The sequence below is a fragment of the Alosa pseudoharengus genome, unplaced genomic scaffold (assembly GCF_046254945.1).
Source record: "Alosa pseudoharengus isolate Yale_2024_CS ecotype anadromous, Long Island Sound unplaced genomic scaffold, YU_APseudo_1.1 YU_APseudo_1.1_scf_22, whole genome shotgun sequence".
In the NCBI taxonomy this organism is placed as follows: Eukaryota; Metazoa; Chordata; class Actinopteri; order Clupeiformes; family Clupeidae; genus Alosa; species Alosa pseudoharengus.
Window position 1 is genome coordinate 6,754,790 of NW_027468680.1, and position 13,473 is coordinate 6,768,262.

At 41.3% G+C, this 13,473-nt stretch overlaps 1 protein-coding gene across 1 annotated transcript; it reads right to left on the reverse strand.

Annotated features, from left to right (window-relative positions):
* Nucleotides 1-1,414: 1,414 nt before the first annotated feature.
* Nucleotides 1,415-8,546, reverse strand: vsx2 (visual system homeobox 2). The gene is made up of 5 exons (XM_076300105.1): nucleotides 8,135-8,546; nucleotides 7,570-7,654; nucleotides 5,859-5,982; nucleotides 2,530-2,710; nucleotides 1,415-1,815 (listed from the first exon to the last, which is right to left on the reverse strand). The coding sequence occupies exons 1-5, from the start codon at nucleotides 8,544-8,546 to the stop codon at nucleotides 1,415-1,417; spliced, it is 1,203 nt and encodes a 400-aa protein (XP_076156220.1).
* Between the last annotated feature and the right edge of the window lie 4,927 nt (nucleotides 8,547-13,473).

The following is a 13,473-nucleotide window of genomic DNA, read 5'->3' on the forward strand; positions in this document are numbered from 1 at the left end:
GGTGTCCTCTTGAGCAAGGCACTTAACTGGCCCTGTAATAATTGAGGTCTGTAAATCGCTTTTGTGATTGGCCATATGATTAAATAATAAAAAATATAATTGATGAGGTACCACAGGCTGTCACTCTAATTCTATTGACTGCTAAGCTCTCTGAGGCCCTTAGGTCCCTTGTAGAAAGAAAACCATTTTATTTTATGTGGTTTATTATGGAACTTCTATTTTGACCACTGTTTTACATGCAAGTCAAGAGATTCTTGCCTATTTCCTCTTATAAAGATTCACGAAGGACTCGTTCTGAAGAATTACACAACATGTCTCAGTTTATAAAACATCCACAAACATCCAACGGAACAGACTGTAAACAACTGTGGTTGTGTTTTTAATATTTTGTATTGTACAGATTATGAAACAAAGAACAAATATTTTAAAGACTACAGTACATTAAAGAATATTTTTCCAACATTACTGTAGCTGACTATTATTATTTACAAAATGTACACTAGTGCTGCACCCCAAAAACAATGTGTGAAAGCAATTCTGGGCCTTTGAAAGTGACAGATACTTCACAAAAAATACAGAACACATTCTGCTCTCTGTTGATATTTGAGTTCAACAGCCAATCCAATCAATAGCCCCTCCCATCCATGCTCCTGAAGCAAGGTGCTGATTGGCTGGAATTGTTCATGGCTCAGTCAATACCTCTATGTTTGTTTGTTTGTTTCCCATTGACTCTGTCATCACTGTGCGTGACAATCAGATTGTTTCTAGCATATACACTTAGCGGGGAGCTAAGGCTGTGAAGACCAATCTGAATTTGATTAAAGAAACAAAAATGAAAAAAGTCTTGCAGTAGAAACGGAGACTGCCCTTTTAAAACGAGACATATTTGTGAGACAAATTGGTCCTCCTATAGGGACCACATCAGATTAAGGAGCATCAAATATACGCCCATATGACATGTAATTCTAGAGAATATAATGTAGAATTTGAGCCAATGATTACCAATATGCCACCAACATTATGCAGAGATTAGCCTAAATCCACAACAGCATATATACTCATGAAGTAGCTTATGATTTCCCATCATCTGTTGTGTGCATTATCATTGCTATCTTCCATTGTTATGTATCAATGTGTGAATGTGTGATCATGGCTATTCTGTTGCTGTAATGTGATATCATTTAGAAACGCCCAGTCCTGACAAGTATGAGTTAATGGACAGAGAATGGACAGGATAAACCTGCTCTTCACAGACACTGGTCAACAGGAGAGAACTGACAGGGAGAGAGACAGAGACCTGGATGAGCTCTGTGAATAGTCGAGTTTAGATCAGATGGCAGCACTGGTGTGTCAGGGTGCAACAGAGAACAGAGTCCCGGAGAGGCAGCGGCTCAGGGCGAGTGTGTCGACGTGTCTACGGGCTCTTGGGGTCTGCACGGGGGTCTATCCGCTCGCCGTCCTCCTCCGAGGCGCTGCTCGCGGCCTTGTGCTCCTGTTTGCGTTCGAGTCTGTCGCCGCAGGGGACGGTCCCCAGCACCTTGGCGCTGTGCTCCTGTGCTTTGGCCCTGAGCGCGGCGATGCTGTTCTCCCTCAGCTCCTCCTTGGAGATGGGAGACGCGCTCCTGGCCGTCCGCTCGTCCGCCGCGTCGCCCGCCTCCGCCTCCATGCCCAGCTTCTGATTGGCTGAGGGCGGCTGCGCCACTGCGTCCGGCTTCCCCCCCGTCTGCGACTCGATCGACTTCTTGTGCATCCCTGCAAAGAATTGTGGGTAGGCGGATTTAGAAAAGCGGCTGTTGATTGGCAAGCCCTCTTGAACTGAAAACAGCAAAGCACAGGGTCAATTTAGATGCAGCTGTTACACTCGTTTGGTGCACTTACGCTAATATATTTGAATATTACGTGAATGAGGGTGACTAACGGAATACAATCCCAAATCAGAAAACATAAATTGATTGTTGAGAACTGATACTGAAGAATATGAACATGAACAAAATATATGACATGAATGGCCTCTGCAGTATTCAACAAATGGGCCAGACAAATCCTAACCTTGCTTTATACCTATATGTGTGCTTGATAAGTGTATTATACAGATTATTACAGATTATATTATCTCAGAAAGCAGGCACAAATGTAATGGTCTACCATGGGGATATTTCTAAGCCTATTCATCGTTTATGAGTGGATGTCTCCACACAGCCTTTCCCAGACACCTTAGCTCTCTTTCCTAATCAAATCCTTACAGGGACCGCCAGCTGACGGCAGTGGTGTCTTTCAGAAGCAGTGCAGAACTGTGTAAGAGAAGATAAGTATGTTGTGTCACCACAATAGAATGGAGCATATGGAATGAGCAGGTGAGTAGCCTATGCTGTGCCAACATCAGACTATAGGCATGGGAATGAGCAAAGTGAGTGTGATGCCAACATAGGAGTGTGGGCATGGGGGTGAGCAAGGTGAGTATGATGCCAACATAGGAGTGTGGGCATGGGGAATGAGTATGCCAAATACACTAGCGCGTCATCCACATACCCAGCAGCCAGGGGGCGCAGGAGTCCATGATGCCATCCTTGGCCGACTTGAGGATAGACTCGGGCAGGGGGATGGAGTGGCGCACCATGGCACCGTAGAGACCGTACTCCGCCATGACGCTGCTGCGACCCCAGCATTTCTCCCGCTTCCTCCACTTGGCTCGCCGGTTTTGGAACCAAACCTGAGGATCCAAACATGGACACCAGTCAGACCAGTACTGAGGACCCAAACATAGACACCACACCAGTCAGACCAGTACTGAGGACCCAAACATAGACAAGTCAGACCAGTATTGAGGACCCAAACATAGACACCAGTCAGATCAGTACTGAGGACCCAAACATAGACAAGTCAGACCAGTACTGAGGACCCAAACATAGACACCACACCAGTCAGACCAGTACTGAGGACCCAAACATAGACACCACACCAGTCAGACCTGAGGACCCAAACATGGACACCAGTCAGACCAGTACTGAGGACCCAAACATAGACACCACACCAGTCAGACCAGTACTGAGGACCCAAACATAGACACCAGTCAGACCAGTATTGAGGACCCAAACATAGACACCAGTCAGACCAGTACTGAGGACCCAAACATAGACAAGTCAGACCAGTATTGAGGACCCAAACATAGACACCAGTCAGACCAGTACTGAGGACCCAAACATAGACAAGTCAGACCAGTATTGAGGACCCAAACATAGACAAGTCAGACCAGTATTGAGGACCCAAACATAGGCACCAGTCAGACCAGTACTGAGGACCCAAACATAGACAAGTCAGACCAGTACTGAGGACCCAAACATGGACACCAGTCAGACCAGTACTGAGGACCCAAACATAGACAAGTCAGACCAGAACTACAGGATCCGAAGATAGAAACAGGTGGGACTAGTACTGATGGCCCAAAGCATTGGCACGGGTTAGACCAGTACTGATGATCATGCGTGCAGTGCAATTACTGCGACATTAGTGCAACACTTAAATATTGCTCCTTGAAAGTGTACTGAAAGGGCTTCAAAACATTCCTTTAGCAGGTTTTGCTTCATTAAGCTTTTCTAGAATTACCACTTTTCAATTTTATAGAACCATTTGACCCCTAGAAAACATTTGTATTAATTGTTTATCATCTCTACACTTCTGGGGAGTCTGAGAACCTTTCATCCCAAACCTTCTGTACTGAGGGGGTCTGGATCTCTTTACCCAGCCCTAATGCCACTCAGTGCTTTAGAACCACTCCAACTTCAAAGCACTCAGGAGCCTTATGGTGATACTAAAAAGCTTCATAAAGCCCAATAAAAGCTTAAAAGCGACTCATAGACATTTCACTGATTAATCTGATGAGTAGCCTTTAAGCCACTTTGGCCACATGAGTAAACTTGTAGTTTGGGTCAACTTTGGTCCCTCTGATCAACAGGTGCACCTTGTTTCAAGATCTTCAATATCTCTGATAAAATATTTGTCTTTCAAAATATTATTTACTTTAGGTTAAATACTTCAAAAAACTTCAAATATAAACATCTAAATATTTAAATACTGTAGACCTATATATTTACAAGTAATCATTGCTAAATGTTACAATGTTGGATAAGCAAGATGTATCCTGATATGTAGCATATGGAAAATTAGTTCATGCTATACTAACAAAAATCTGATTTAAGTGTAGTGACGTGTGCAATGTCTAAATAAAAGCAGTCTTGGTTTGATGTGATTTGATTTCTCTTGATCTGCTTCATCGATTTCCCGATGGTTGGCAAGCCTACGTGCTAATAATCTTGGTGTCCTGTCAGGCGCCATCCGTCCCTGCTGGCGGGGAGGCTGTTGAATGGTCGTTGACACTTCAAGATGTTTAACCTGCACACTGCCGGGAAACGGACGCCTGGTCCTCCCCCGGCCGAAGCCCCGGGCTATCCGTCAGTGCGCAGGGTTCAAATTGATTTCATGGTGAAGGACTGAGTGCTTAAGTACCAGTTGGCCTCTCCTTAGCGTCGGAGTGGAGGGCAGGGAATCGGAAAGGGGGCGAAGAGGAAGCACAAAGAGACGGCACTAGTCCAGCGGGTGGCTGACATTGAATCTGAAATTATCAAAACCATTTTCAAATCTTTTTCTGATGGTTCCGCTGATAGCCCTTATAGTTTTTTTTCAGGCGAAATTGGTTCCTTGGCGTTCAAAAGAAAGCCGGGGAAGGCAGCAGAGAGAGGCGACCCCAGGGGCATGCCGAGGCTGATTGAAAAATAAGTTAATTTCAAGCCCAATCGATGGTGGACAGGCGGGCAAATATCACGGGAAATTAAACGAGCGGTACCCGTGGGAGCACTGCTATTGACCCGTGCTAATAAATTCAATGTAGTTATTTCGTTTGAACTCCCTGCATCTCATGCCGTGCCTCCCCCAGGAAGGTAACAGGCTCTTCTGATTTAACTAATTATACTCGATGAGAAAATTGGATGTTAATTTTACTTAGGATTGGAACACTCTTATTTATTTATATTCCGTATTATTTATTCACCACGTAGCCCCATAATGAGAATGAAATTAAAAGGCTCGCCGGCAGATGGATGGCTGGGGTCACATCGTAATTTTCTTCCGTCTTGATTGCTTGATTAGGTCGTTAGCACCTCCCTCGCAGACCAAATTGTTTCACATCCAACTGTAGTTGATGAGAGATTATCTGGCCGGGCGGGGATAGCGCTGGGAGACGGATCTATTTGGCGAGAAATGCGCCGCCCGCATGGCACCAAAGACTGATCGATGCAGCTTCAACTGACAGCATCAAGGAGCTCACTAACTCACCAAAGGAGTGTGCAAGGACTTTTAATTCCTATGCTCTGTCCATTTGTATTCATCGTTCGATCAGCAGAGAGGTGCTATACCATAAGAGACTGATGGAGCAATTTAGGTTTAGGTTTCACATCACAAAACTGTGGTGTCTTTGATTTCATTTTGTGGCAATACCCTCTACCAAGATATACAGAACACATGGTGTGCGTGAGAACATTTCAATAATAGCCTACCAGAGGAGTCATGCATCACCAAATGGTAAAATAAGATTTTTTTAAAATAACTTTTATTTTACAAAAATATCTTCTTTGACAAATATCTTTCAACAATTCATACAGGCCTATATTATTCACATAAAGAAACACCTATTGTACTGATACTTTTTTTTATATTTAGCAACAAATTAATACTAAACAGTTAATATCAGTGGGAATATTTGTAAAATATATTTCAATTACTTTTACTGGGAAAAAACTCATTACGGCGACACGTTCACACATTTAGAATTTGAAATAGATACAGAAATGACGGCATGAGCTCACCTGGATTCTGTCCTCTGGAAGCTCCGTCTTCATGGCGAGCATCTCACGCGCATAGACGTCTGGGTAGTGCGCTTCATTAAAGGCTTTCTCCAACTCTTCCAGCTGGTAAGATGTAAAGATCGTTCTGCAAATAATAAAATATCTAGCTAAATTTAGCACGTTTTAAGTATTTTGATGCAAAATTACAAATCAAAATGATAACCTACACATTATATAGAAATTCATTATACAGAAATTGCGGCTATGGCACAATGCAGAATGCAGAAAAGGCAACACTAAAAGATGTCATTCGTGAAGATAATGCGATTATATAACACGCTTTGCAGCATTTTCTCATCCCACAAACTGGCAATTGTTTGTGAATTTTCTATCTGATTTAAAACGTGTCACTTTCATCTTTTAAGAAGGGCTCTGAGCAATCTCAACAGGTCTACAATCTGTTAAATGAAGCCGTTCCGAGTTGGATCGAATTAAATAATCTTCAGAGTAGAGCTAGGCCTATACCCTAGGCTACTTTGTCAAGCATAACATCCAACTTAACTGCTTAATGCACCGAGCAAGAGGATTACGAAAACAGTGAACTTGACCATCAAATCCTCCCACCTTGCATCAGTGCCACAGTCCCTTATTTTTAAAACTGACCAAGCATGCCAAATGGGTTGTAAAAAAATAGCAAACAACGTTCTGCAATGTTCTTCCTAAATAATTGTAGTGATTTAGTTTTGTGCAAAGCCTGATAACTGGCCTGTCTCATTTGGGGCTGTACAGTCACCTGAAACAGGTTTATTATTAATGCTGTTCTAAATGTTTATTATTAATGCTAAATGTTTATTATTAATGCTGTTCTAAATGTTTATTATTAATGCTGTTCTAAATGTTTATTATTAATGCTGTTATAAATGTTTTTTAGCTAATGACAAATTATTCCTATTCTTCTTATTGTTGTTGTTTTTTTGTTTTTGTTGTTGTGGTTGGACGATTCTAAATAGCCTACATATTATCGCCAATGGCATATAATTGGTTTAAGTCTGATAAGGGGTGGGATACTGTTAATCTTCAATGTTTTTTTTTTTTTTAATGGAGCGAATTCCAGATTTAGAGAAACACTGAAATTAAAACGAGAAAAAGGAGAGCCAACCATAGAAAGGGAAAGCCATTAGCTTACATATCCGGTATGTGAACAATAGCCTAGGCTACCTTAGTCGAGGCTAATTATTAAAACGTAAACACCATGAAATACAGAGGAACTGTAGTTCATGCTAATTATTTCCATCAAGGCCTAAATACCTACTAATTACGGACACCTTTAGGTTTTGTTTTATTCTACAAAATATTGTACTAATCATGAAATACAAAGCAACTAAGGCTAATTTTGAACTTGTAGGCCTACACCCAAATAATACCAAGAAAAACGGGGCAGTTATAAAAATAAAATAATGAAAATATAAATAGGCTATTAGGCTACATATAGCTACATATAACACAGTAATTGTAAGAATTATGAGACTGACATGAAAAACAACAGTTTAGCATATGAACATTTCAGAAATAGCTACAAATAGCCTACATTAATAACCTATACTTAGAAATTTTAGAGGCAGGCTAATTATAGAAATGTAAATCTATGTTGCAAAATCATTATTCAGGCTAATAAATAAAACATATAAAAATAGTTCAAAGTATCTGCTGATTCTCAGAGTCCATTATTTACCGGTGTCGCCGCTTCTTCCTTTTCTTACTCTGGCTCATGGAAGACTTGGATAGCTTCTTTTCACTGGAGGAGACATCCTCCGAATCTGTGAAAACACAACACATATATGTATACACAATATGTATTTAGCCATACAATAAAGAATGGCATCTAGATTATGGTTGTTTCATTCTACAAACAAAATGGACTGGTATATTTTCTACTTTCCATCAAAATTAAAATATAATAATAATAATTATAATAATAATAATAAAGGAAATTTGGTGAAAGTGTACAGCACAGGGTCTGTCATGTCAGCACCGCTGTTAGTGTGGCCTATATATCCTACACTGTTCATATAACAGCCTAACAGCTTTTAACATCACCTCGGAGTCTCGGATAAACAAAATTATGCAAAGTTGTCACTGAATTCACATCACTGATTTAACATAGCGCCCCCCCCAAAAAATAAAAAAATAAACACAACGGAATTAATCAACTACAGGCTTCGAGGAGCCCCAGTGGAATCATATTGGCTGGTTGTTTGCGAATTAGCCTCCGTGTGTCAGCGTCCTGGGCTGCTTACCTGAGCTGGCGGACTGGCTGCAGTCCAGCTGCCCTACAGTCCGGTTCAGAGGCTGCAGGTGGACGTTCTGTGCGTCTGACAGGACCTCTAAAAACGCCGGTTGGCTGTAAAACGAGGGGATGCCTCCTGGGCCAATTAATCCCATCCCAACCCCGACCCCATGCCCCAGCATAGACCTGGCGGCCAGCAGGTGCGCCCCCGTGGGCAGAGATTCCAGCGCGCTTCGCGGGTTAGACGACGGCTCTTTATTTAGCCCAAGAATCTCCTGGATACCGAATCCCGTGCATCTGGGCGGCTGTGTTGCGATTATTTTGGACTGTTGTAGGCCGTTATTTCCTCCGATCTCTGCGGGGCAAGCTGTTTTCGATTTGTTTAAACTTTCCGTCAACACGACCCCTTCCTTTCCCGTCATGACGCCTCGGAGGATATTCCCTTTCTTCAGCTCACACACACACACATACACACGCGTCGCTCCCTTGTGCACTAGAATCCACAGTGCAATACCCTCGATCCCCGTAGAAAATCGCCCTTTTATCCAACAGGTCCATCCCAACAAGGCTCTAAACTCGCGAGCCAATCAGCGGCGAGGATGTATTACGGAATTCCAGAGGATCACAGACGCAGCGCCCTCGCATGCATTATTCACAAGGATTTAATGCATTTATTTTAAAGATGAGAGGCTGAAGCGAGCCTAAATTTGACCGATTATCTACACCAGGAACCTGGGGATAAAAGGCAGAGAAAATATCAAAGGAAGATCCACCTGATGCCCCGGTCTGCCCGATGATTTCTCGCGTTTATATCCAACGGATATTTGCTGGAAAAATATAAAGGGGCAGCAGAAACGCGACGTTATTGTTATTGTATTTAACAGATATCTGTCTAATGCAAATTCATCAAATAAATTAAAGTAGGCCTGTTTTCGGTGACAAAGATTTTTCCAGCTGAGAAATTGGAATTTCCTTCGTCGTTTCTATTTGTGTCATTATGTAGGCTAACAAGACGACTGAAATATAAAAATTGGTGGTAGGCTATAATTTTTCGGTAAGGCATTCCACGCGCAATTAAATACCTCTGTGGCTCAGCTATACAGTTTGTGCCCTAATGGGAAATTTCACTGGAATATGTAGCTATGTCTCTCCAAATGTTGGCTGTATTATTGGGTATGCTTTCAGCATCTTGTTCCTTGTGGCTTCAGTTCTTTTAGATTATCCCCAGATGCTGCAGATGAGGACCGTCCCAGTTAGAGACATCACTGTCCTCCTAAACCGACAGCTGGACACTGCCTGTCCACTTCAGACGGCTAATCTCGAAACGCCACGCATAAAAGATTAAACTGCGCCTTGCTCCAAAAAGGAAACAGAAAACAACAGCATGGCGTTGCGCACACCAACGCCTTGTTCTTTGGTCGGGATAAATGAAATGTAACTGTAAGAAACAAAAGGAAAAAAAGCTCAACGTCACCGTCTGTGGCATTTGATCTCAGCTTATTCAGTGTAAAGAATTATGTATCTGTGTGTCAGGTGGTCGTCTGTGGAGAAAATGTGGGTGTTTGAACCTCTCCCTGGAGATACGCAGGCTATTTAGATATTTTGGTCTGAATTAAGTACTAAGGATATAACCTCGTCGCAAAACCTGGGGCCATGCTATGTTACCAAATGTAATCTATATAAAAGAGTACAAAATGTACTCCATGTCAATTTAAAAGCCAATGAAGAGTGGATCTTCTGTTGGGTTCTGTTCAGTAACCTAGTATAATTTAGTTTATAGGTTTAATACCCCTGTGGGTTATTTTGTCTCACGTATTGTTATAATGCTATGCACACGCAGGAGTAATTCATGGCGTGTGTATATTCAAGTTATGAAAATGCATGCAATGTGTTTCTAATTATGTTCATTTTAAATGTCTATTTTTTAATATTGACATGAAACAAACACCCTTGAACCTTTTTGGTCAATAAAAAACGTGGAGAGTGCCGGACTTTGACACGTTTTAAAAGAGCAAGGTGAAAATCGATAAGGGCTGGAAAGGAGTCCCAATTTCACTCGTGTCTCCTCAAATGCTGCATCTCTCTCCGTCACCCTGTTTTGATACAGTGCGGTCCTATAATCTCATCATTGACTCGTCTTATCCGCCTGGTAAAGCCCTCTATTGTGACAAATCAGCTTAATTTGGCACAATTTACAAGACCTGGCTGGATTTGAATATTTAATTGACATTGAATTAATTATGCTTAAAAATAGGTGACAGGTCAGTGTCATGTGAATTGAAGGCTAAAACTGTTGAAGTAATTAATTATTGATAGGCTATATTATGTTCAGGGAGATCTATTAAAAAGTCTAATTATACAGTTGATTCATAATTAAAAATAGATACAAACGATGAAAAGGGAAATGTGATACTTTGGGACTTTTGAATTAGGAGAAAACTATGATGTTGGTCTAAACCTTGCATGCAGGACAAATTAATATGATTAGCCTATCCCAAATACCAGTTAAATTAATCTGACATTGTCAGCCTATGATTCTCTGGTATTGGGTCACCACCAACAAATCTCCTGCTATGTTTACAAACTAATTAATGATTAATAATAATGCTTATTATATTAGGCCTATATTTAAATGTGTTTATTTCAGGTGATATTGTGGAATAAAAAACAGCGAATGCCATATTAGCAGTCTGTCTAACGTTCCACGTCTAAGGTTCGATGTTGATCTGAAGTTGTGAGTGGCCACTTGTTCGAACAGACGGCCTGATATCTCCTAATTATACAGTATATTTAGATGTTTTGCATAACGAGTTCTAATCAGCTATTACTAAATTACGGTGGGATTTGATTCGTTTGGAGATCATTTGTGGCACAATTTGGACATCTGGACAGATAATTACTGGGAGATAATTTATGGAAATGAGCAGCGAGCCGTTGATGGAGACAGAGATAACACCAATCTTATCAAAGAGCCATGTGCTGATGCATAAATAAACGCCATGATTCATAGACCACGGGCAAGACGCTGGACGCGTGGCTTTACAGACGTCAGCCTGGCGCGCCAGAATTGATGCTCGTGACCTGGACAGCGCCCTGATGATGGTTTCACAGCTAATTAATAGTTATGATCCACGACGCCATCTCATACACAACAAATTAAGAAAGACCCTTGGTGGTGTTGACTGCTGCGAGGAGGTCCTGGTGAAAGTCTTTATTCAGCACAGCCAAACGTCGAGCCCTGATTAGGCATAAAGAGAGATACACTGCGCTGTAATCCCGTTTAAACTGCGCCATCTGATCAGATTTAGAGAGCAGGAAAGCTGTGCAATTGGCCTTATGTCAAACTATTCTTCCGTCACCCCGACACTTCCACTGGCCAGTCAGCACAGGCGGTACGGGTTCTTGGAGGTCAGCTCAGTTCAACTAGCAGAATACCAGGAGAATATAAAATAAATAGACAATTAGACAAATAGGCCTAAACAATGTAATAATATGAAATCAGGAGGTTATACACCATGCATTCCAATTCAGTGACTTCATTTCAAAGCAAATGTGTGCAGTCACTTGTACTGTGCTTTATCATAATCAACATTTTGATAACATACATGATAGTTTTTTTTTTATAGAAGCTGGGAGAAGCTGGTAAAACATGTTTTTAATGGTATCAAGAAATAGATGAATTTAAATGGAAACTTTAATTTTACACATAATTTTACACATAATAAATTACACATAATAAAATAAGTACACCACCACAGTCCTAATTAGAAATAGCACCAGATTTGTTACACACACAAATATATTAAATTTTTCAAGAGGCATCTATAATTACACAACTGATTAAATAAGATTAATAGATTAATATTGTATTATTGTTATCAGTTATAGTTTTAGTCAATTTGATGTGTTCCACTATGTTTTTGAAAGTACATCCCTGCTAAACAGTTGTGTTTGCACCTCAGCAATATTTTTATTTCATCACATAAAGAATTAGCCCAACTTGAAACAGTTCTCAGTTATACACTACACTCAAAGGAAGATCTGCTGAATTCAAATCACACAATAACTTTGTGATCTTAATAATCAAACAGAGAGGCATATCAACATCCAATACAATCCAAATTACCACAGTGTCAAATATGGGGAAATGTGTGTGTTGCTGCTCCTCTGAGACCATGTAATAAAGAGGACCCTCACAAACAAGGGCATAAAACACTGCCCAATTAAAAAGGAACAGACAAGAAAAAAACACAACTTACAAAGTAGGCATCTCTAATCTCCCCAACAGAGTCATATTTCACATCAAACACTTGAAAACTTGAGTGCACTGATTAAGGGGGAGCGAAAATATTGCTGCTGCAATTACCTGAGCACCAGTTGAAACTAATTAGAAGACATTAAGTGGAAATTTCATTAGGGGTAATGAAGAAATCAATGCTATCAAGATATGCTAATGCCTGCCTGCATGTGCGTGTGCGTGTGTGTGTGCATGTATGTGTGTGTGTGTGTGTGTGTGTGTGTGTGTGTGTGTGTGTGCATGTGCGTGGGTGTGTGTGTGGCCTCAGTCAGGATATGAAGACATTGTCAATTACATGCCCGCCCCTATACCTCCACCCCCTGCCCTTTCCCCAGTCCACCACCATTGCTGCAGTAAGCTGTGTAGGGCTTTTGTTGTTTATTGTCTCCCTCTCTCTCTCCCTCCCTCTCTCTCTCTCCCTCTCTGTGCAGCCTTTCATAATCCATCTGCATATGAAAATGGCCTGCCGCAGCCTGATTTGCATGCCTAAGAGAGACAAACTAATAAGAGCTCTAGATTAAGGGAAGATTTAGTTCAGTCATTCGCGTAGATTGGGTGGCCTATCAAAGAGCTGAAGATCTGATGGCGACAGATTAAAAGCCAAGCAGCTGTTGCAAAATTTGTGTGGCATTTTTTTTTTCTGTTGTTTTTTTTTTCTTCCCATGTCTGCTTCAGCACTTATCTTTGGCTTGGTCCTGGAGAGCTGCATATCTCCTAATTATTTACAGAGAAAGCTCTTCATTTCAATACGTAGGTTAATTGAACATGGGGAGATAGGTGCGAGTAACAGGAGGATCAATTGAATCTGCTTCTGCCATTGATTGCATGTACAATGTCAATGGCTCATTGGCAACATAGCAAATTAGGCAAACAAGACCCACTTTACAACACAGCCCAATGCTGACCAGCAGAGAAACAGTGAAGGCTCCTATAGTGCACAACGAATCCAGCTGCATATCTGGAAAATACTATTTGACTACTCTGTGCGTGCACGCACACATTCTCTCACACACACAAACACACACACTAAGAAATGCACACACACATGCAAT

Bases quoted from the DNA above. Each gene is read 5' to 3' on its own strand.
- vsx2 (XM_076300105.1), bottom strand. From the start codon at position 8,546: ATGACGGGAAAGGAAGGGGTCGTGTTGACGGAAAGTTTAAACAAATCG. The intron at 2,711-5,858 runs GTGAGCTCATGC...TTGGATCCTCAG, and splicing joins TTCCAGAGGACAGAATCCAG to GTTTGGTTCCAAAACCGGCG. The intron at 1,816-2,529 runs GTATGTGGATGA...TGCTGTTTTCAG, and splicing joins CTGCGCCCCCTGGCTGCTGG to TTCAAGAGGGCTTGCCAATC.